This window comes from Miscanthus floridulus, chromosome 3, assembly GCF_019320115.1.
Source record: "Miscanthus floridulus cultivar M001 chromosome 3, ASM1932011v1, whole genome shotgun sequence".
NCBI lineage: Eukaryota > Viridiplantae > Streptophyta > Magnoliopsida > Poales > Poaceae > Miscanthus > Miscanthus floridulus.
The window spans coordinates 143,377,532-143,401,962 of record NC_089582.1 but is presented as its reverse complement, the minus strand read 5'-3'; the positions used below and the strand labels follow the sequence as shown (position 1 = coordinate 143,401,962).

Below are 24,431 nucleotides of genomic sequence, written 5' to 3'. Positions count from 1 at the left end.
TCCTCCCCTTTCTTCGTCCATCCATCTAGGGTTAGGGTTAGGGTTCAATCCGATTCATCTCCTTCTTGATTTCTTTTCACTTTTCTACCCGATCTAGATCTACACACTCACTGGCAACCATGGCTCTGATACCATTGATAAGACTTACTGGACCTCTATGTACAGATCTAGTGGTAAAACTTGACTTAGATGGGATGACTTGCTGATGTACCTCACTAAACCGTGTCACGGCTGAGGCGCCGGTGACGTAGCCACAGCGGATCCAGTGACGGCGGTGAAGGCCAATGGAGCTTCTCGTTGCTCACAACGCTACCTCTAGATCGGACTAGGGTTAGACTCGGTGGGAAACTGACGGCTGCAGTGAATCTCGTGTCTCGAGCCTCAGCTCCCACCTCCTTTACGTAGCGCTGCACGACGGGAGTCCACCCGTCAGGAGAGCGGCTTGGCGGCCCGATTAGGTTGCGAGTCAAGGCCCTAATTGAGCGCCCCAATTGACCGTTGGGCCAAATACGTGGAGATCAACCTAACACAATCAACTCCCTTGTCGAGAAGATCACCCCACTAATGGAGAACCATCCCATGACCGAGCACTTGCTGCAAGATCTCCAGAGCCTTAGAGATGAGTTCATGAACAAATTTACCGGAGGACGGGCCACGGGTGAGCAAGTCAAGACTGGATTGATCTGAAGAAGGATTTCAGCGAATCGGATATGAAGCAAATTGAAGAATTCAAGGACGAGATCCAGGAAGCTCGAAGCCGCTGCAAAAGGTACGAGCTTCTGAAGCAAGCCCCTACTTCTGATGCAGAACTTGTTTATGCTGGACCTAGAGAAGTACCCGGCCGTATATTGTTCTGGGAGGAGAAGCAGAAGCCTGTCCTCGTTGGTCTGAATCATTCAAAACCAGAGATTCTAAATCATCTGGAGAGCGAGCAGAAGGAGCTGAAGGTGGTTTCCATACACGGAAGGGGAGGCCATGGCAAGACTGTTCTTGCTAAGGAGATATATGGAGACATCTGTGATCTGTATTAAAGGGCAGTTCGAGTGCAAAGCTTTTGTTTCTGTCAGTCGGAACTCATCGACGAGGACCACACTAATCGAAATACTCCGCCAAGTGAAGTCGGAGGTGGATGCTTGGCAATCCTGGAGCAGCAACGACGAACAAATCAATGAAATCATCACTGAACTTTGGGGATTCTTACGCACCAAGAGGTACTTTTTCGAGTTAAAATATTTTTACCTCTGTTAGTTTCGTCTAGCATGCTGAATTAATATAGCTTGTGCAATAGCATCACAAAATTCGAATATATGCAACTTTTGTTATACAATTCTAACTCTTATTAAAATACAGCTAATCTGATGCAAAAAGAGTCAATCTATGTGTTCTTTAATTTCAGATGAGTGTTTATGGTTGCTGTTTGGTTTTGTTCTCTAGTTTTGGAAAATGTTGGACATAGATATCCTTGATGTATTTCTACCTTATAGTCTTATACACATGTATAACTTTTCTTTTTGACCCATTCTTCTTAAATCTCTTTGGAATGCAATATATATGTGCATCCGGTTATGTTCTGATGGATGGACAATGTAGTACCAGACTTCCTTTATCTCTCTTTCACCTCCTGCCCCTTGGGCTTGTTTATGGCAATAATGATATAACTAAATCTTTTCCCAGCAAAAAAAATGTAACTGATGTTTTTCCTTGCTAATCTGGCTTTTCCCTTTGATGAGATGAGAATAGGTTGGGAAACCTTGCATGGAATTTTATTTCAGATAGATAGCAAATCAAAACTAATAACTTGCTGAAACCTAATCTGTTTTGTAGACAAATTGTTAGCTGGTATTATTTAAGTTCATAAAAAAAATATGCTGTACTGTATGGGTATTTTTAAGTAGCTCTTAATCTTGGTGCCTAGTTAATTAAGTTTTACCGTCAAATGCCAGGTATTTCATCTGCATCGATGACATCCGGAGTACTCAGGATTCAGAAGTTATTATTTGCGCTTTGCCTGATAATGATCTTGGAAGTCGGATATTGACAACAACGCGCATGGAGGATATTGCCATATCATGCTCTAGACGTCCTGATGATGTTGTTTATGAGATGATCCCTCTTGACGAGACTGATTCCAAAAGCTTATTTTGCAATAGTGTATATGTTCAAGAAGAAGAATGGCCAGATCATTTCAAAGAATCTTCAAAGAAAATGTTTGAAGTGTGTGGTGGCCTGCCATTGGCCATAATTGCTACAGCAGGTTTTTTAGGGAGGACATCTGCCGAACTGTCGTTGCAGTCAGAAAAGCTTAACAAAACAATTTTATCAGAATCCGATCAATTTTATTCTGAGTCACAAGCAATGAGAAAGATACTGGACATCAGTTTTGCTGATCTACCTCTGCCTCTGAAGTCTTGCTTCTTGTTCTTGACTGCTTTTTCAGGAAATTATGACATCATCAAGAAGGATCGTCTGGTAAGAAGATGGGTAGCTGAAGGACTTATCCCTGAAAGGCATGGAAAGAGTTCATGGGAAACAGGGGAGAGCTACTTTGATGAGCTTATCACTTTATCAGTAGGAGGCTGATCCAACTGGCCTTTGATGGCAATGATGATCAGCCAATTGGTTGCACTGTTCATGGTGTTGTCTTTGATTTCTTGGAGTCCTTGTCATCCGAAGAAAACTTTATTACACCAGGTGAAGAGTTGAAGTCTGGACTATTTCCTTGTGAAATGGTTCGGCGAGTCAGTCTCGACTGTGGTGATGAAGACGAAGGTGACACTGACACCTTGATCTCAAACACATATTGTCTTTTCGACCAGAAGAGTTTGGTGTCCTCAAGCTGTGCTGAAGAAGACGACGACGATGCAATCTTTTTGCAATTATCTAGGGTGCGGTCCCTTGCATTTTCTGGTGATGCTGGAAGGAGGATCCCTGATCTTTCTGCCTTCAAACATTTGCGGTTGCTGGATCTTGAGGATACCAAGGGCTTGGAGAACAAACGATTGGAAGGCATTGGACATTTGTCTCTGCTGAGGTACTTAGGACTTGGCGGGACTGATGTCACCAAGCTGCCCCAACAAATCATGGAACTTGAGCAATTGGCTACCCTGGATTTAAGGCAAACAAGAGTGAGAAGATTACCAGTACTGTGTAGAGACACAAAGCTGGTATCTCTGCTTGCCGATGAATTGGCACTAACGCCGAGAGAAATGAGGAGAATGCAAAATTTGGAGGAACTATCAAAAGTCCTTATGGGTCCTGATGGGTCACTTGCTTCGGAACTAGCAGGGCATGTTAATAAGTTGGGACCTTTGAGGATGCTTGGGATAAGAGTTAGTCATATGCAGCGTCATAGTGCAGCTGATCGACAGGGAGTGATGCGTTTGCTTGAGGAGCTGAGGAAATCAAACCTGCAGTCCCTTTTACTTGATAATTACCCTCATCCTCTGCTTGACTTACTGGTTGATTCACCAGCCCACTACCTGCGAAAATTTGAGCTGAGAATACGTGGCTGCCTCCCGCAAGTTCCACAGGAGATAGCATCTCTCATAGCCGTCACGCACCTGCATATCAATGTTGAAGCAGTAGAAGCACATGGTGTCCGTGCCCTGGGGAGCTTGCCTAACTTGGTCGTCCTGAGACTAGATTTGAATAGCAGTCCAAGCATGACCGTGAGTAGCAATGATGGCTTTCAGTGCCTCAAGTCATTATGGTGTAACAGTCAGTATGGTGGTGGGAAGGGCATGCAGTTTGAAGCTGGAGCCATGCCACAGCTCCGAAGGCTTCGGCTAGAACTCGATGCCCGGGGAACAAGGTCCAAACATGATGATTTCGATATCGGTATCCAGCATCTACCTTCTCTCGTGCAGGTCCATGCAACCATTGACTGGACGAATACTGCTTTAACGGCTTCAGAGGTTGAGACCGCTGAGAACCAGATCAGAGAACAAGTATCTCGGAGCCCCAACAATCCGGTACTGGAATGGAACAGAAGACGGCAGCGGTATATTGCCAAGCCATCGGAGGAGTTGGTGATCACTGTCAACAGCCTTCAGGAGTGGGGCAAACAGATCAACCCCAGAAAGCTGGTGGTGGTTCATTTCTCCGCGGGGTGGTGCAGAGCATCCCGCAAGATCACTCCTGTCTTTGCTGATCTAGCCAAGAAGTTCCAGAATGTTGTTTTCTTGAAGGTCGATGTCGATGTTGATGAAATGGAGACAGTTGCTAAGGAATTCAGTGTTAAGGGCGTGCCAACCTTCCTATTCATGAAGGGGGCTCCGTTAAGGACAGGGTTGTTGGCGCAGACAAGGAAGAGCTGGAGGAGGTGCTTGAGGAGCAGGTTGACCTGATGTTCTAGCCGTCTTCTGCTACTCGGTTCTAGAAACCAGTGGCATATACTAAAGTACTCCCTCTGTCCATATTTATTTCTTGCTATGATTTATGTGCCGGTCAAACTTTCTAAAGTTTGACTTGATTTGTAGAAAATACTAGCAACATTTGTATCTCTAAATAGACTCGATGATCTACTAATTATGTGCCATAAGTATTAATATTTTTGTATATATTTATTTAAAGTTGAGTATATTTGAGTTCTTGACAGGTGAGAACGATGGTTAAAAAGGGGTGGTGTGAGTACTTCGTGCCCTTAGGAGGCATCACAAGGCTACGACTACCGGAAGCAAAAACATGAAAATATATTCAGCCTACAACTAACGGACAGCAAAAACATAAAAATACTAATTATGTGCTATAAATATTAATATTTTTTGTATATATTAAGTCAATGCTAAAATTGTTTGATCAAGAAGCGAGAACAATACTTATTTTGGGACGGAGAGAGTACATCAAATTAACAATTGGCAAAATTTGGTGTCGCCATAGTATCTGCTAAATCCAGGCATTCAGGGGCTTGAGACCAGCGTCCAAAGTTGAGCTCATTGGAAGCAGAATGTTTCTTTGACCGAAAAGAAATCTAAAGAACCATGACCGTTTCTTTGATGTATTGGCAGCGGACGATATATATATTTTTAATTAACCAAAAAGAAATCTGAAGAACTAAGAGGACGTGGACTGATGGGAGATGAACGCAAACGGTATCGGTATGTGTAGGGTTCGCGTATCGACAGTACAACCAGATGGACACAAATTGCACTGGAACAGGTTGCACAAACGGGACCACGTGCAGCTCAAACAAAAGGTACCAAAGCCGACCTGTCAAGCACGAGGGGATAGAGCAAGAAACCGTTTGCTCTTTAATATCAGGGAATTGCTAGTCCGATTTGTCATATTGTCACACAATCATCATCATTATCAATATACAAGTACCCTAGCAAGGGTACATGATTCTTCATTCTTAACGTAAGAACTATCAACTTTTCCCACAAAATTTTTTGAACATGCAGCCATTAAAATTTATCAAACTATAACGAAAGCATCAAAAAAGGTCTGGTGAAACCATATTCAACTCCGAGTTTTGCTAAGATTCACTCCCAATATATGAACACGTGGCATATCTGGGTTTGCAAGTTGCAACGTAACATTTCCTATCCATTCACGGCTCAATATACAGGTCCATGCACTTGCATCGCAAAGGAGAAGATACAGGTCGATCGGTTCATTTCTTTTCGGTCGTGCGGCTCCAAGAACTGTCGATTTGTGTACAGGACTGGCCAGCTGATATGCATGCGTAGTTGGGGATAACTGTTTATCTGCCTTCTCGTTTACAGGTCTCACTGGTCCCGGTCACGATCACGATAGATTAGCTGTGGCGTCCACTTGAAGTGCAGGTTCAGTTTTCCCGATTTGGCACCTTGCACGACAAAGGTATCTTGGAATTCACCTTCAAGTATAACTCTTGTGAGCGTCAAGATGCACCTCCCTATGTAATCCTGCAACGTAATAAATAGGTAACATTAGCACACGAATACAGAACCAAACACTAGGTTTGAGTTCCAAGGTGCCTGCCCTGTTCGTTTCGCTAAAAAGCCAGACTGAAAAGTATTGTTCGCTGATTTGTTGTGAGAGAAAAACACTATACCATGGCTGATAAGTTCAAGCGAACAGGGCAACTCAACAACTTTACATTCACGGATACAACGAGCACATCGAAGCAGCAAATGCAATGAGAAAAATCAGAAACAATAACTATCGGTCACAAAGCAGTGAAAAAGTAAAAACAAGAGGGCTACACATTACTGAAACTGCATAAGCAGCAATAAACATATCAAGTAGCCTCTCCCACAGTTTTTCTCTGACTTGTTAAACCAGAATGTTTATCTGGTCGAGACAACAAAAAACAAACACCCTTATAAAGAATAACACAGGGACAAATTGGCACAAATGTTGTGAAGCCATAAAGAATCAAGGTAGGGAATTTTAGATTTCAAATGAACAAACAATATGCAAGAGACAGAATGCACCTTTCCAAATGTATCATGGTCCCATACTTCCACCATGAGCAAATCATGCAGTGCATCTTCTACCATGAAATCAAATGTTTGGTTCCATATTGGGTTTAGCGTGTCTGTCACAACCTGCAATAATACTGAATTATGAGAGCCTTGAAAAAGTATATGGCCGTACAGAACTCTGAGATTGGGAAAGATAATAACCCTTGTCTTCCTTTTGGTTTCTCCCTTCTTTAAGTACAGGACCACAAATGGGTCAGCCTTGCCACCAATGTCCATAGGTGGCAAGTCCTCTGCAGATATGACCGTTACCGAAAGGACTCCTCTCGTAATAACATTTTTCCTCTGATTAACATCATATCCATTAGACTCGGTTTTGAGAACCTTCTCCAATGAAGTTAGTTGAATCTGGCTAGCAAAAGGGTTAGGAACCCCTTCATGCTTAGCGTAAGGGTAGTAGAGGAGCTCCAGGTGAACCTGAGGAATAAGGAAACATGCAAAATCATTAACTTCCCTGCAAGAAAAAATGGAGGACCACTGTTACATAAATGTATATGATCCAAGTTTTATTTGAATTTCAATAAGAATACAGGAAAAAGAAAGAACACATATTATTTGAAGTTCACAGAGCAAAGAAGTACTTTCCTTCTATAACAATGGCTAGAAGCCCTGATGTAATTGCTTATTTTCTTCCTTTCCTCTTTTGTGTCGATCTTTTTTTGCCTTTTTATTAATAAATGCACAGTAGGGGGAAACCCCTCCTGTTTCCATTAAAAAAACTGAAATGTCACTCGGGGTGTCATGTGGGTCAGTATATACAGCTCGAAAGGCAGGTGTTGCATGTGTAGGAGCTGGCCACAGGCACCACGGATGTTAAGAGATAAGTTTTGCAATTGATACATGCTTGGGATACATGTCATTAGCTACAAGTTATACTCTATTTACCCTCAATCCAACACAGATATATCAAAAAGTGGTGCTGCTGCTAGGTGAACACACATGGTTATATGGAGCTCCACGCTACTTGTCATTATCTACTGAGGTAGATTTGGACCTCAGGCAGTACTCTTAACATGTTTAGGGATGCAAATAAATTTTAGTAGTTTAGGGACCTAGATGACATCAAGAGACAAGTTTTATTGACCACCACTTTACTCTTTAGATGGAGCCATCTTTTGTTTCCCCCCCAAAAAAAAGGAGTGTCTTTTGAGTTGCATGCTAACTTTTTTTTTGTAGCTGCTCTTGTTTTTTTAGTTCTCTGGCCTCTCTCCGGCCTCGTTTTCTTGCCTGTTTAGTTTCCCCTTCTTGTGTTCTTTGTACAACTGTACATTTGTTTTGCTTTCTTTTAATAAAATCCTAACAGTGGGGGCCTCCCCTGCTGTATTTATTTATTTTTAAATAAAAAATAGTTAATAATTTGAAATCTATCATAGTTTAGCATATATGCTTTATCACTTCGTTATCATGAGCATGAGACAAATGTGAACCATGGTAGTTTGCACCAAAACGCTGCTCCACATGTCCATTTGCATTTAGTCATGCTTCCAGTCAACTCCTATGTATAGAGGTCACTATGTTGTTACACACTGTTGCATATCGTTTGCTCAACCTTCTTCCAAAAAGTAGGCTGGTGGGGAAAGACCACCCCCATGGTTTTCTATAGCCAGCGAAGACCGCAGCCATACCAGCCTAGAAAACACCCGAACACACCGGCCACCACCTCCTGTTGGTTCCACCGACACACTGTCTGGAGGTTCGCCGCCGCCTACTGGTTCACCAGGCAGGCCGTCATCTTTCTGCTCCTCTGCCGCGCCACACTGGTCTATTGTGATAATATCAGTGTCGTATACATGTCCAGCAATCCAGTTAAACATCAGCGTACCAAGCATATTGAGATTGATCTCCATTTCGTTTGTGAGCGTGTGGCTGTTGGTGATGTCTGCGTCCTGCAGGCTCCATCCTCCTCGCAGTATGCTGACATTTTCACCAAAGTCTTGCCGTCTTCTGTGTTCACTGAGTTCAGATCCAGTCTCAACATCCGAGGTTCCATTGTTTCGACTGCAGGGGTGTGTCGAACGACCTATACTGGGCCTTGCGGCCTAGGTCTAGTCAGCCAGCCTTTTCAGGCTTTGTGTCTTGGACTCCCAAGTCCACGCACTTATTGTAGATTGAGTTTTATTTGGTATGGGATATCAGAGGACGGTTCTGTTTCTACAAGCCGTCCCTATCCCTACCTATATATACATGTTCTATGTACCTCTATAATCTACTAATTCTCGCCGCATACCTTCGCTTTCAGTTTGACTAGACTAGTGTGCTATCATCGTTTCAACTAAAATATTTCTCTAGTTCTGAAAACAAAAGCTTATTAAAGGTGAATTAGGAGCAGTATTGTGTTGTAAATCTTACGGCAAATCATGATTGTGCCTAGCATATCCATTCATTCACAACTATAACTAGCAAATGCAATGGAATTAAAATGCCAGAGCCAATACTACGGTTTAACCACATATTAGATAACCTGTAATACTGTATCTAAACCTGGAAAAGACATGCGAAGTGCATCAACTGACCTGACCACGAGGTTTCTTGTCTCGTTGAATTTCCAGGTCCTTCACAAGATCTAACCATAAATCCTTCACTTTTCCTGGCTGTAGATCAGCTAAGTCTACTCGAGCACAGCCAATGATCTCTGATGCTTGGAGTCCTTCATCATCATAAATTTTTACAGTCAAGTGCTGCGTAGATATGTCCTCAACCACAAATTCATAGTGCTCATTCCAGATGGGGTTCAAATCATTGTTCTGCAGAAGAACAAAGTTAGGATGACATTCATCTACCTTAAACAAGAGAAAGCACTTACAATTGTTTTGCTTTTCTTTGTTTTCTCACGCAATGGACGTATGTATAGCACTGCAAAAGGGTCTGACTTTCCCACAAGGTCCTTGTTCTTTAGGTCCCTAGCTTCCACCAGTTTAACTTCTAATACCCCAGTAGGTTTCAACTCCAAGTCACTGAAAGAACAGGCATACTCAACAATCCAATGACAAACATACATACTTCCAGTGTGCAGTGAGTTACCTATAGTCTCCAGGTACAATGGGAACAATTATGCGATTCGGCCATGTCAGTGTATCCTCGATTGTATCACGTATCGTCCCCTGAATTGTTCAATAAATGTAATGCAACAGGTGCAGAAGTACATACTAAAATAAAGTGGATGATGTATTAAAAAACCTCAATTGCATCAGAAATTCCTGGAATAGCAGTCATTTCGCCACCAATAACCTTGAGGGTCAATTCCACCTTGCTCTGCAGTCAAACTAATTAAATCATGCAATCTACTAGAGTCATTTCGAGGAGCATTAGATCTGAAACAAAATTGTGATACCTTCTCCCTTAAAGAACAACAAACAGCTCCAAAACAGGGGAATTCAGCCACCAGAGGTTTGAATACGAGCCGAAGTACTCCTGTGAATCCAATATTTTTCACCTAACATGGATAAAAAACAAACATATACTTGGTACTCTATAATTACACCATGATCTAAAAAATTTATATCCTACTGCACAACATCAAGCATAGTTCAACTGCTCAAAAATTTGTGCAACATTTTCCCTTCCATGATCCATGTGTAAGCAATAGGGATTGTGTGGAAATAGTAGATTGATTGATTAGATCACAGAGTACATGTATGTATAGGCCACAGTCGATCTTGGGTCTATAGAAACAATACCAACCAAGAATGCCTCTCCTATTCCTAATCAATCAAGGGCTGACCGGCTATGCTTAGGATTACACGGCCCAAGGCCCAAGCTCGATACTAACACACAGGTATATACATGTATGTCTAAAGGAATGCACACCACATGCACATCAATTACAACAAAGACAACAGAGCCTTTTAGCCTCCAGCGTGTTGGAGTAGGCTAGAGATGAAACCAAACAAGAGCCAACAACAACAAAGTCTTTTAAGTCCCAAACAAGTTGGGGTAGGCTAGAGTTGAAACCCAGCAGAAACAATCAAGGTTCAGGGACGTGAATAGCTGTTTTCCAAGCACTCCTATCTAAGGCTAAGTCTTTGGGTATATTCCATCCTTTCAAGTCTCATTTTATTGCCTCTACCCAAGTCAACTTCGGTCTTCCTCTGTCTCTCTTCACGTTACTATCCTGGCTTAGGATTCCACTACGCACCGGTGCCTCTGGAGGTCTCCGTTGGACATGTCCAAACCATCTCAACCGGTGTTGGACAAGTTTTTCTTCAATTAGTGCTGCCCCTAATCTATCACGTATATCATCGTTCCGAACCCGATCCCTTCTTATATGACTGCAAATCCAACGCAACATACGCATTTCCGCGACACTTATCTGTTGAACATGTCGTCTTTTCGTAGGCCAACATTCTGCACCATAAAACGTAGCAGGTCTAATCGCCGTCATATAAAACTTGCCTTTTAGCTTCTGTGGTACCCTTTTGTCACATAGGACACCAGATGCTTGGCGCCACTTCATCCACCCTGCTTTGATTCTATGGCTAACATCTTCATCAATATCCCCGTCTCTCTGTAGCATTGATCCTAAATATCGAAAGGTATCCTTCCTAGGCACTACTTGACCTTCCAAACTAATATCTTCCTCCTCCCGAGTAGTAGTGCCGAAGTCACATCTCATATACTCAGTTTTAGTTCTACTTAGTCTAAAACCTTTGGACTCCAAAGTCTCTCGCCATAACTCCAGTTTCTGATTCACTCCTGTCCGGCTTTCATCAACTAGCACTACATTGTCCGCGAAAAGCATACACCAAGGGATGTCCTCTTGTATGTCCCTTGTGACCCCATCCATCACTAAGGCAAACATATAAGGGCTCAAAGCTGACCCTTGATGTAGTCCTATCCTAATCGGGAAGTCATCCGTGTCTCCATCACTTGTTCGAACACTAGTCACAACATTGTTGTACATGTCCTTAATGAGCCCGACGTACTTCGTTGGGACTTTATGTTTGTCCAAAGCCCACCACATAACATTCCTTGGTATTTTATCATAAGCCTTCTTCAAGTCAATAAAAATCATGTGTAAGTCCTTCTTCTCCCTATACCGCTCCATAACTTGTCTTATTAAGAAAATGGCTTCCATGGTTGACCTTCCGGGCATGAAACCAAATTGGTTCATAGAGACCCGCGTTATTGCTCTCAAGCGATGCTCGATAACTCTCTCACATAGCTTCATAGTATGGCTCATCAACTTAATTCCCCGGCAATTAGTACAACTTTGAACATCCTCTTTATTCTTGTAGATCGGTACCAATATACTTCTCCACTCGTCAGGCATCTTGTTCGATCGAAAAATATGGTTGAACAGCTTGGTTAGCCATACTATAGCTATGTCCCCGAGGCATCTCCACACCTCGATTAGGATACCATCCGGTCCCATCGCCTTACCTCCTTTCATCCTTTTCAACGCTTCTCTGACCTCAGATTCTTGGATTCTCCGCACAAAGCGCCTATTGGTGTCATTAAAAGAGTCATCCAGCTGAAATGTTGTGTCCGTATTCTCACAATTGAACAATTTGTCAAAATACTCTTGCCATCGATGTCGGATCTCATCCTCCTTCACCAAGAGATGCTCCCTTTCATCCTTAAAGCACTTAACTTGGTTGAAGTCCCTTGTCAAAACCAAACAAGAGCCACGAACAAAAAATAATAATTGTTTCATATCTGGAACAATTATTGCACTGAATATGTTTCCAGTTCTTCAAATTTGCTAGGATTGAGTATAACCGTTTCATGCTTTTTTGACACAAAACTGTTGGTCTGTGGCAAAAAATAGAAACCAGTAAAGATGTAGCCGTTATGTGGGGCCCCCGGCCCCATGTTTTAAACGTCACAAGAAGAAGATAAAGGCAGACACATCAGCACGCTTACACAGTTCAGGCGCCACGATGACTGAAGTTTTCCAAATGCTTTGTGTCGGGGACCAATACTAGCGTACCCGAAGAGGAGGGGCTAATGGTCATCAACATTAATTCATCCGAACAGTCAAGAGCGTGACTACGGCTCCAACCGACCCCCAAGCGCGCGGGTTCCGCCTTGCGCTCCGCCTCGCCCGGCCTCCGCCTCACCCGACCCAAGGCCGCGGGCTCCGCCTCGCCCGACCCTTGGGTTTGCGCTCCGCCTCGCCCGGGCTCAGGGGGAGGGCCCTGCCTCGCCCGACCCTTGGGTTTGCGCTCCGCCTCGCTCGGCCTCCGGAGGAGGGCTCCGCCTCGCCCGACCCTAAGGCCACGAGCTCCGCCTTGCCCGACCCTTGGGATTGCGCTCCGCCTTGCCCGACCCCGAGGCCGCGGGCTCTGCCTCGCCCGACCCCGAGGCCGCGGGCTCCGTCTCGCCCGACCCCGAGGCCGCGGACTCCGTCTCGCCCGACGGAGACCCATGCCGCCACCAACCACTCCAGGTCCAAGTGTATGGGCCTAGGTCAAAAGCTCTGACACCAGGGAGGAGACCGACACGGCCCGATGTAACCCACGGCCACGACGGGCCATACCCGAGGATTCACATCAGGAAGAGCGCCGGGCGTACCGGTGTTGTTCTGCCTAACCCTCGTCCGAACACTGACAGGTGCGTCAGTTCACCACGACGTCCGCCAGGACGGAGTTGAGCGCTATGACCGGCAGACGATGCCTACGCATGGCGCCAGTGACGGACAGGGCCGCGACGTGGAGCCGTCCCTGTTGACATCTACAGGGTCGACGGGACCCGCATGAATGATAAGGACCTGACGATCCTGAAGGCCTTCGGCTCTCTCATTCTTCTCTTTCCCCTCCGCTGTAACCCATGCTTTCCCTTGGCCTATAAAAAGGAAAGCAGGGCGCCCCACGAAGGGGATCGATCGATCGATTGAGGCCAGACCCGATCGAACCATCACGAACCCATCGAACCTGGAACCGACCAGAACATAACACAAACACACGGCTGAGCAACAACCGAGCTCTCGGCACCCGTTCACTCTTTCCACCAGAGACTTGGGACCTGTCCCTCTCTCACCCGTTTGTAACCCCTACTACAAACTTTCAGTGCTAGTAACGCGATCAGCAGCGATGAACTGGACATAGGGACATTCTGCCGAACCAGTATAAACCTTGTGTCCTTTAAGCACACCATCCGTGCCAGACGCGCAATACTAGAAATTTACTCGTAGGTGGTTACTCGAAACACCGACACTTTGATTAGGAGAAATGTGGGATTGTTTCCTTATCAATTCATGTGTTTAATACTTTCAGTATTTGGTTTATAAGCCCTGCTTAAAAGGGGAGCATCAGTGAAGGAATGAGGCAAGCAAAAACTCGCTCCCTCTCCCTCTCCCTTCCCCTCTCTGTTACCGTCCCTGTCAGCTCCGGGAAGGCGAGGCAAGGTCCTCGCCGTCCCATTGAGAACCACATCCACCACCACCCACCTATAGCCAAGCACCAGGCACAACAGTTAGGCAACAGTGTTTCACTGACCTGCTGGCTCGCCGGGGTTTGCAACATCCTCCTTGCTGCCCATCGTGTGAAAGGTGAAACAATTAATCACCTTTAGTGGCATGTGTTTTCTCTTGGCAGTTTTGGTTTGGCTGCTACAAAGGGTGGGGCTCCAGAACCTCTCCCCTCAACTGGAGTCTTCCTTCGATGGCTGGTGATCTAGAATCAACCAAGGGGTGGTCAGACAGGTTCAGCAAGGTCAAAATTCCATTATAATTCTTGGAAGTTGGATCATTTGGAATCTATCGTAAGCGCTGTGTTTTTTATGGGACCTCACATCTTGAGAGCATCACGCTATTGGCGGTTGAAGAGATGAGATTATGGAGTTTGGCTGTTGGCCGGCTGTCACTCAGGTGTCTATCACCACACCCCTCACTCACACACAAACACACACAGAGGCTGGAGGTTGAAGAAAAGGAGATCAGAGCACGCACACACATATCAACACACGTGAAATGGAGCTGCTGAACTGAGGCTGCAGCTATGCCTCTAGTAGTTTTTAGTCAAAAGTACATGAGGTCATCTACAAACTCTACCAACTAAGGGCCATGCTGCCCATACTACTTGTGCTACCACTATGTTACCTGCTACTGTCCTAAAGACAAAAAAAAAACGGGTATTGCATTAAGAAGACCTTCTCACGCAGGTCAAGAAAACCCCCGAACCTCTGCCCCACCCATACACAGCGGCACCGTAGCCCATGTGAGAATGATCACAACCGTGGCCAAGCCTTAGACCTGTGCTTTGGCGTGGGACAGACGAGGGGATTTTTTTAACCCTAGCCTGAAACTCAGACCATCTAACCAACTCAACTAGAGGCCCTTTCGCAGTACTGTACTAAAGACAGGCAACAATGAAAGAAAAGAAAGGAGCAGTCCCTGTTCCAATCCAATGACAAAAGAGAGATGAGAGAGCAGAAGATTATCTAACATTGGCAGGGACTAAGGGCATTGCTTATCTAATCGTCTTGTCTCTTCAGCTGACATTAAGGTGTTTTTCTCCTGGTCGTGGTAGCGTTTTGTGGTGTATCATGGGCAGTTTAGTTGTTTGAGAGCGAAGGGGTGTTGGTGTGTGACACGCAGATCTCCTGCATGTTCTAGAAAAAATAATAATAAGCACAGTGTTTAAGCTGCTGCTTCTTTGGGTTTAGACATTCAGAAATAGAAATACTACAAGTGAATTGTTAGGAAATAGTACAACTACAAATTAGTTAAATCATACTGAGACTATAAGGCCTGCTTGTTTCAGCTTGCAGATTGTGAAAAGTGGCATGCAGATTATAACAATATACAAGCTGGGCGGAGAAGATTTTTGGATAGTAAACCAGATTACAGGGATTCATATACCTTTCTCTGCTTTAATTCAGCGTATAACAACAGCATATTACCTGTACAGGAAGAGAAATTCCAAGTGTTGTTTGGATGTCAAGTACTATATTGGGATTGCCATCCCATTGCAACTCGAGTTCCATGGTGATGGCAGAATCATCACTCTCCAAGATTGAAACACCTGAAAATACCATGTCATCAGTAAAAAAAAACTTGGCCGGTGGGAGAAAGACCGCCCCACGGTATTACACTAAGAAGGAGATTCTCAGTCTCCCGACCGAGAAAACCCCAAACCCCGCTGCACACCCGGGCTAGCAGGCCGCAACCTGGGCCGGCGCTACGCACCGTTACCTTCCTTGGCCGGCGCCACGCACCGTTACCTTCAGGCCGGGACAACTGCCCCACAGGAGGTGCGGTGAGGGTTTTTTTTACCCCCAGCCTGAAATTCGCTCCCACGGGGATTCGAACTCAGGACCTGGGGGTGCCGCCGGAAAGCTCTAGCCACCTGGACTAGAGTCCTTTGGCCATGTCATCAGTAATAAAAAAAAGGAAACTGAGGATTATCTCCTGCTGCCTAAAATTATCATACAGACTTCAGAGACATCCGGACTGATCAACAGAACCAATAATCTAGCACAACTAGGCCATCAGTGGGATATTGGGATCACAAAAATAAGATTTAAGTATAAAACTTTGAAATACTTCTTTCCTCAAACGTGCAGGCGAGTTGCATGTCATTAAAGAAGGAATAGAAGTCAGAATATTTTAAAAAACAGACACACATGACACAAGATGTCAGTTCATTCACGCCACAAAAAAATAAAAGAAAGAAAGAAACAACCTAAGCCTAGTGCCAAGCTAGCAAGCAGTACTCAGCTACCAAACTCCTGACACAGTTCGTACCACTGTGTTCACCCTCGGGGCTGCACCATAAAAAACACAATCATAGAGATGCTTCTCTGCATTGCTTGCTGGCTTGTTTGATTACACAACACAAGCATGAGGAGAAACCCAAACAAACAGGGGAGATATACAGCACGTACATGTGCAAGAAACCCCCTAAACTAGTAGGTAAACACCAGCAAGATATACACCTAACACCATCAATGAAGCTGTTCGCAAAGGTTCATGCAAGAATATGCCTAGATCTATTTAATATTGATAAGAAAACCTAATCATGAAACAATAGTTGGCCTAACTGATTGATGCCACCATCTGTAGAGTGATTGACCTGGTGTGTGTGTGCTTGAGGGTGGGGGAGGATGGGAGGGGTTGTTTTTTGACCTTCCCTTTGTATCTTATTTCTCTCTTAATGAAATGACACGTGCTCTCCTACGTTGTTCGATAAAATAAATAAATGTGATTAACAAATAATAATTGACCTAGGCATCCTTATATTTGTAAAGACGCAGAGTATGCCAATTATATTTACTATTGATTACGAAACCAGGAGTCAGCATATCTGATCTAGTTTAGGGTCTGATTGGTTGCTTGCATTAGCCTTAGCCTACATTAGACATTTAGACCTTATGTAGCATAATCTAAGCCAGCATGCCTTATGTTTGGTTGTTCTGCACAGGCAAGCCGCATTTGATAAGATTGTGTTTGGTTGTTCACATTTTGTTGCATGTAGTCACTAGTTGAATCTCATGTTTCTACTTTCTAGTAGAGGTATGGGATGTGAGAATGTTTCATTTCTATGTGCGCATCAGCTTGTGCAAATCTGCATTGTCTAATACGACAGAATCTGGCGTACTAGCTAATGCAGCATTGGGCCTGTTTTGAGCACTGTGCAAACCTGCATAAGAGCGTATGCAGACAACCAACGAGCAAACTGCACTGCACAAGCCTGAGGAAACCAATAAGACCATTACTGCATACAGATTCACAGTTCAAAAAACAATTGAAAAATAGAGGAAAGGACAAGGAAGATAATTTGTATCATAGTACATACAAAAAAGAGCACCACAAGTGTTGAGGCCATACCAGTAAACTGAGGGGCAACGGTACCAAGTGTCAACTTTGAAAAATGGAGGGAGGCCAAGATGAATGACTTGTACTGCTCAAAAACAGGCTCCACAGAAGTTTTAATCAACTCTGATGCAGCCTACAACCACCACATTTGACTCTCTTATTATTACTTCTACTACTGTTGATAACCAAATTCACTCAAGAGTAATAGTAGGAAGAAAGTTCAGCTAAAATCAGAAGTGTGGAGTACTGAAAGACCCTGTAAAAGCTAGTACCTCATTGACAAATGGCCAGATTTTTACCAACTCTTGATTCAGCCATTTAAGCTGTACATATCAAAAACAGTATCAGTACCAGCAGTATTGCACAGCATAAAGGTTGGCTGCAAGAATAGGCAAAAACTCAACTTCTGCTTTTGTGTGAATGAAACCCATGATGGATAGAACTCAGGTGGGATGAGCTTCCTCAAATCCTGTACAGTCAACTTCGAGAAAGCTGCAACTATAGCAGCCTGCAGAAACAAATCAGGCCAGGCATGAAAAATAGATGACAGGTTCCAAAACATGAAGTGGATCAGGATACTGGATAGCAATACTCTATCGGTCCCCACATTACCGTTATATATTATAGGATTCGGAGAGAGATAATTCCTACAACATTGGTACTAATTAGCAATAATGAGGTAAGAGCCCATAAGGTATTAATAAACCTACGCGAATCTAGGCATAGCATCACCCATTCACCCTAAATCGAATTGAACCAAACTAGCTATCGCAACGAGAAATCGAAGGGGGTGGAATCGGGTCGTCGACACATACCAGCTCACGGCGCTGCTCGGCGCGGCTGTTCTCGAATCGCGCGAACGCCATCACGACGGCCACGCCCACCACCAGGCCCAGGAATGCGGCGAATAGGAACGCCATGGCGCAGGCACGGGCGCAAGCGCCGCCCCCAAGTGTCGGCGGGGCGATGAGGAACTGAGGATCGCGGTGCTTCGCGAAGGGGATGGATTGCGCGCGGATGCCTGCGTGGGTTCAATTTAATCTGGATTGGAGGAGCATCCTTGTTCTACCGCCTCACGAATCGAATCTGATTTCATATTATTTTGTCATTCTCGAAGAAACCTATAGATGAGTGAGAACTGAGAAGGGGAAAAGCAGATTGGGGATTAGATTTTTAAAAATGGCTTGATTAGTGGCAGGCAAGTCGGATGCGGTGTCTCCAAGCCAGCCAGGTGCAGAGCCGAGGCAGCAGGCACGCGGCACGCCTTGCTCGGCAGTCGGCAGGGAAAGGATGGATCATTTTCGTGGCAGCCTGGCAGGGTAGGGGCACACTGTCGGTCGGTGTCGGGGTGCTGGGACCATGGACAGAACTGCGGTCTGCGCTTCCACCACAGGTGCGGACGTGCGGCGCTTCTGTTTCAAAAAGCAAGATCCAGTCGTTGTATGGCTACATGTAGACACAAATTATTTCCAAATACTCTCCAAGGCTTCAACCTCCAGACGTAAATTAATGTTTTGAACGTTGCCACAGTTATCAAAACGATGTTTGAAGGCTCAAATTGAGGTGGCCCGTGTGTTTCACGGCAATTGCTTCAGGCCACGTTTAGTTGGCGCCCGAATCGGCATTTGCACGGTGTTAGATGTGACGGCAAACACGGTAGCAATTTCGTTTGTATTTGTAAATTATTGTCCAAACATTGATTAATTAGGCTCAAAAGATTCATCTCGCAGAGTTCAACCAAACTGTGCAATTAGTTTTTGATTTCATCTACATTTAGTACTCCATACATGTACTGCAAGTTTGATATGATGAAAAATCTTCTTTTTACATAGTGTCAAAGTTGGAAGTTTGGTGAGAACTAAACATGGCCTCAATTATTTTCTTGCTTATTATGGAAAAGGCACCGCTAGATTTGCTACACTATATTTTTTCAACTGTTTTTTTATTTGCTAGTGGACAAACACGTGCAGCACACGTGTGTTTATGGTAAGTGACATATTTTTTTTAAAAAAAGTTGTAGATTGTAGGATTCCTAAAGTAAGTATGATTTGTAATTTCTTTTGTTAATATAAATTATGTTATCATTTTTAAAGATTGTTCTAATTTTGATCATCGTTTTTTATAAAATTGTACATGTAGACAACATGAGATTTACGTTTTTAGATTCATTATCACAAATATACTTTCACAAAGCTTACATGTTGTGAAATATGGATTTCTTAAAATTGATGCTCAAAAATAAAAAAATAATTGACCTAGGACAGTTTTAATACGGACATGTAAAAAAATGGAGTGGATAGTATCAAAAATACATTCAGACAGGAATAGTCGTGCCAGAGCCTTTGGAGGAGAGGGAGACATGAAGAGGATGCATTGTACCAACTTTGATTTTTTTATTTCTTGCAAAAATTATTGGGTGTACATGGGTGTTGTTCAGCGTGCACAATATTGTGGGGTACGACTCCGGATACCCACGACAGACTATATGGGCTGCGCTCCCAGGAGCGGTCCAGCACATAAGACGACGACCTACGGTGCACGGCACTACTCGGCGTGCACCGCAAGACATCAAGAGCGATATCCTGAAGATACTACGAGATCTGTTAGGATACATTCGATCACATGATTCATGTAATCTATTATTACTTACCGGTTATCTCTAGATCTAATCGACTTGTAACCCTGCCCCCAGACTATATAAGGCGGGCAGGGACCACCTCAAAACACACGTAATATCATACGATCGCCAATACAAACCAACAGACCACAGGAGTAGGATATTATATCGTGCTGACGGCCCGAACATGTCTAACTCTTGTGTCTCTGTTGTCTTCTTATTCTTGATTACGCGCACCTCTGCCGATCAATCTACCTTCGTGGGATACCCCTCGGATGACTGCCGAGCATCTTTTGTCGACAGTTGACGTGCTAGGTAGGGGTATGCGTGCTGTTTTTATGACGAACAAGATGGTACGTTTTGCAGGTTCTTCGTCATCCCCAAAGCTCGGTCAGATCTTTATGGTCGGATCGATCTCCTAGGTCATCAACGCTGACGAAGACGGAGAGATCATCGAGCCGGTGCAGACCGATTCTGCGCCGACCACACCCGAACCTGCAATAGCAGATCCAATCCCAGAACCGCTTCTGAGGTCGTCTTCACCAACAATTCATCGCCCGCTCCCCCGCTATCCAAGGAAGTAGATCGACAACGATGATCTGATCGCATCCATCGATCAGGTTGGCCAGAAGCTCGCCGACTGCCTCTCCATCACGGAATCGGCTCTGACCACTCTAGTTCAGCACCGACCACCCTTCGATTCCGATCTATTGGAGGCTGATCATGAAACTCTAGGGGTTACGGCCTTACCCTTTGGGCTCACCAACATCGCCGCCTCCTACAAAGATGCCCTAAGGGGCAAATTCGTCGATCAGGTGGGAGACATCTATCCTCTCACCGATTAGATCGCCGACCAGCTCTCGCCGACGGTCAACATGCTGCAAATCGATCGACACCCCGAAGCATCCCTCCACACCATCCTGGAGGAAAATCCAGACTCTGAGTTCTAGGGCTCTACGGAGACTGTCACTGAAACCGCCACCGTCCAACCTCCGCTCCCTCCCTTCCAAGGAGGCGGGATCTTCAATGTCAGCGTCGATAGCCCTCCATAAGATGGAGAAAACGACGAGGACCGCGTCGTTTGTGTCAACAGGAATGCCAACCATGCACAGCACCGAGCAAATAAGGCCGCCATCGTGCTAGCCGAGGCTGCCCGCAACGGAGAACAGCTCGACTCGCAAGGGAGGCCACGCCCACTCTGCCCCAACCTCAACAACGAATTCGTTCGTGTCGACGGCCACGATGTCTACAAGACCCTAAGCGCTAACTTGGCCATGGCTGCTAATGAGCTCGCTTGGCTTGAGCAAACGCCAGAAGTTGCTAAGGTCGTCGCCATACTTAAAGCGGTGCACTGCCAGGTCAATGAGATCTGCCAGGATCAGAGACCTTCCTACTCGACAAGCTTGATTCGCCGATTCATCGTGCCAAGATCCAATCGCTACCCTAGCCGAAGCCGTTTCACCGACCAATAGTGTGATGATGGACAACCCCTCTATGGGGGAGCTAGGGGAAACCACATCGACTACCCTCACCAACACGACTAAGAAGTCGACCAAGATGTCCGAGCGCACATCAACAATCTCCGGGATGTGCGACGTCATATCGATGAGCGCCGTTTCTCTCGCCATGAAGAAGAAGTACGTCGTTGTCAAGAATACGAGCAAGAATTCGATAATCCAGATGCTGCCCTCCAGCCATTTAACACCGGCAATACCGCTGATCATGATGGTGATGATCCCAAAGGGCCCCGAGCATTCACGAGGGCACTCCGAACACTCCAATGGCCCCATGGTTTCAAAATCACCGGGGTCGAGCCCTACGAGGGGCGGATGAACCCCACACGGTGGCTTCAAGCTTATGCACCGCTATGCGCGCCATCGGGGGAGATACCAATATCATGGCAAACTATCTTCCCATCATGCTCACGCCAATCGTGATGAACTGGCTCATGAGCCTCACCCCGGATTCCATCGAATCTTGGGAACAGCTGAAGAAGGTCTTCACCGACAACTATATTGTTACGTGTACTCGGCCGGGTACCAAGCACGATCTAAATCGCATCTACCAGAAACTGTTCGAGCTCCTTCGTAGCTACATTAGGTGATTTTTTGAGATGAGGAATTCTATTCCCAACATCACAAAAGTAGAAGTCATCACCGCCTTCGTTCAAGGACTCCATCACTGCAACCTTCGCTCCAAATTCAATCGTAAGTCACCAAAGGGGATTGGCAAGATGATCACGACCACCGATCAGTACGCCGATGCCGAAAAGGCCAAAGTTCACTTCAACAAGGATGTGGGCACTCATCGCCCAGCTCGCCGTAGCGACAAGCACCTAGATGAACGATGCCACAGTGACCGCCACTATGACGACTACGGCCACCATCAGGATAGTGGTCGTGATCGGCCGGAGGGGTCCAAAGCTAGTCAATATCGCCGCCGCCGACCAGACCACATCATCGCCACCTTTGACGAACCTCATGCCAAGTGCAACTACGACGAGTAGTACAAGAAGATCCTTGAAGGCCCATGCCCCCTCCACAAGAATAGCAAGCACAAGATGAAGGACTGCCTTGGCTTGGCTAAGGAGTTTCAGGCCAAAAAGAAGGACAACGACAATGATGATGAAGCCAGAGGTCACCGACCACCTAGGGACAACAACAATGCCTTCCAGGATCATGACAAGGTGGTCGCCACTATCTTCGAGGGTCTCGCCGCCACCGAGAGCAGAAGAGATCAAAAGCTCACCGCTCGCCGGGTGCTCGCCGACAACACAGAAGACGTCATCGCCAACCCCAGCTATCGCCCCTGGTCTGAGGTCCCCATCACCTTTAGCAGGGCTGACCAGTTGGTGGACATCCCTTACACAGGGCGTTTCCCCTTCATCCTCAATACCACCATCAAGAAAGTACTCTTTAGGAAAGTACTCGTCGACGTGAAAGCGCTCTGAACCTCCTCTTCGCTGGAGCCCTGAAGGAGCTGGGCCTCATAATAGAAGACCTCAGTCCCTTCGACTCCTCCTTTTGGGGTGTGGTACCTGGCAGGGCATCCAAACCGCTGGGAGAGCTCACCCTCCTAGTATAGTTTGGCATGGCTAGCAACTTTCGCGTCGAGCACATCAACTTCTACGTCACCGACTTCAACACCACCTACCACGCCATACTTGGTCGGTCAGCTCTAGCCAAGTTTATGGCCATACCGCACTAGACCTATCTAGTACTGAAGATGCCTTCGCCTGCTGGAGTTCTGGATCTATAGGCCAACCTCTCCATCGCCTACGCCTATGAAATAGAGAGCCTCGCCCTCGCCGAAGCCACTGACCTCTCCATACAGATGGCTAGGGTGGTCATCGATGCCAAGATAGCGCCCACCAATGACATGGAGATCCCAGCGCTAGAGCCTCCACGTGCCTCCACCAAGTCCAAGGAAACAAAGGAGGTTAGCCTCGGCCTCGACGACCCCACCAAGACCGTCAAGATTGGGGCTCATCTCGACCCCAAATAGGAAAGCACGCTCATCTCCTTCCTATGTGCCAACACCGACGTGTTTGCTTGGAAACCTATAGACATACTGGGGGGTACCATGGGAGAAGATCGAGCACTCCTTGAATGTCTCGCCGACTACCAAGCTGATCAAGCAGAAACTCCGATGATTCGCGCCAGACAAGAAGGAGGCTATTAGGGTAGAAATAAAATGGCTCCTAGCTGTCAGATTTATTAAAGAAGTGTATCATCCTGAGTGGTTAGCAAATCCAGTTCTTGTTCAAAAAAGAATAAAGAATGGAGAATATGCATTGATTACACTGATCTCAACAAACACTGCCCTAAAGACCCCTTCAGTCTGCCTCGGATAGACAAGGTTGTAGACTCTACTATCGGCTGCGAACTCTTCTCCTTCCTCGACTGTTACTTCGGCTATCACCAGATATCTCTCAAAGAGGACGATCAGATCAAAACATCATTCATTAAGACTTTCGGTGCGTATTGCTACACCACCATGTCCTTCGAACTCAAAAACGCTAGGGCGACCTACCAAAGGGCCATCTAGATGTGCCTTGACCAACAGATATGCCGTAACATCAAAGCTTACATCGACAATGTGGTCATCAAGTCTAAAACCACCTATAATCTCATCACCGACCTCAAAGAAACGTTGGCCAACCTAAAAAGATACAGATGGAAGTTGAACCCTTCAAAGTGCATCTTTAGAGTTCCATCCGGCATACTCCTAGGCTACATCATCAGCGCCCATAGTATCGAACCCAATCCCGATAAGGTCTCTGCCATTACCAATATAAAACAACCAACCTACATAAAGGATATATAGAAGCTCATAGGGTGCATGGCTGCTCTCAGCCGCTTCATATCACGCTTCGACGAAAAGGGACTACCATTCTTCAAACTACTCAAGGCCTCCGAGCGCTTCTCCTAGTCGAAGGAGGCTGATATGGCCGTCGAGCAACTCAAGTTGTTCCTAATGAAGCCTCCGATCATGACGGTGCCTCGACCAGATGAAACCCTATTGATCTACATCGCCGCCACCTCTCGCGTCGTTAGCACAGCTATTGTCGTTGAGCGCGAGGAAGTCGGGCACG

General features: G+C 45.6%; 1 protein-coding gene and 1 pseudogene across 1 annotated transcript; one reads left to right on the top strand and one right to left on the bottom strand.

Annotated features, from left to right (window-relative positions):
• The first annotated feature begins 510 nt into the window (after positions 1-510).
• LOC136547339 (disease resistance protein RGA5-like) lies at positions 511-4,561 on the top strand (annotated as a pseudogene).
• Positions 4,562-5,443: 882 nt separating this feature from the next.
• LOC136542672 (synaptotagmin-5-like) lies at positions 5,444-18,487 on the bottom strand. The gene is made up of 13 exons (XM_066535201.1): positions 18,036-18,487; positions 17,626-17,728; positions 17,493-17,545; positions 17,233-17,353; positions 15,306-15,427; positions 9,796-9,897; positions 9,642-9,716; positions 9,486-9,565; positions 9,268-9,418; positions 8,978-9,208; positions 6,609-6,881; positions 6,417-6,530; positions 5,444-5,885 (listed from the first exon to the last, which is right to left on the bottom strand). The coding sequence occupies exons 1-13, from the start codon at positions 18,138-18,140 to the stop codon at positions 5,727-5,729; spliced, it is 1,689 nt and encodes a 562-aa protein (XP_066391298.1). The 5' UTR covers positions 18,141-18,487; the 3' UTR covers positions 5,444-5,726.
• Positions 18,488-24,431: the final 5,944 nt, after the last annotated feature.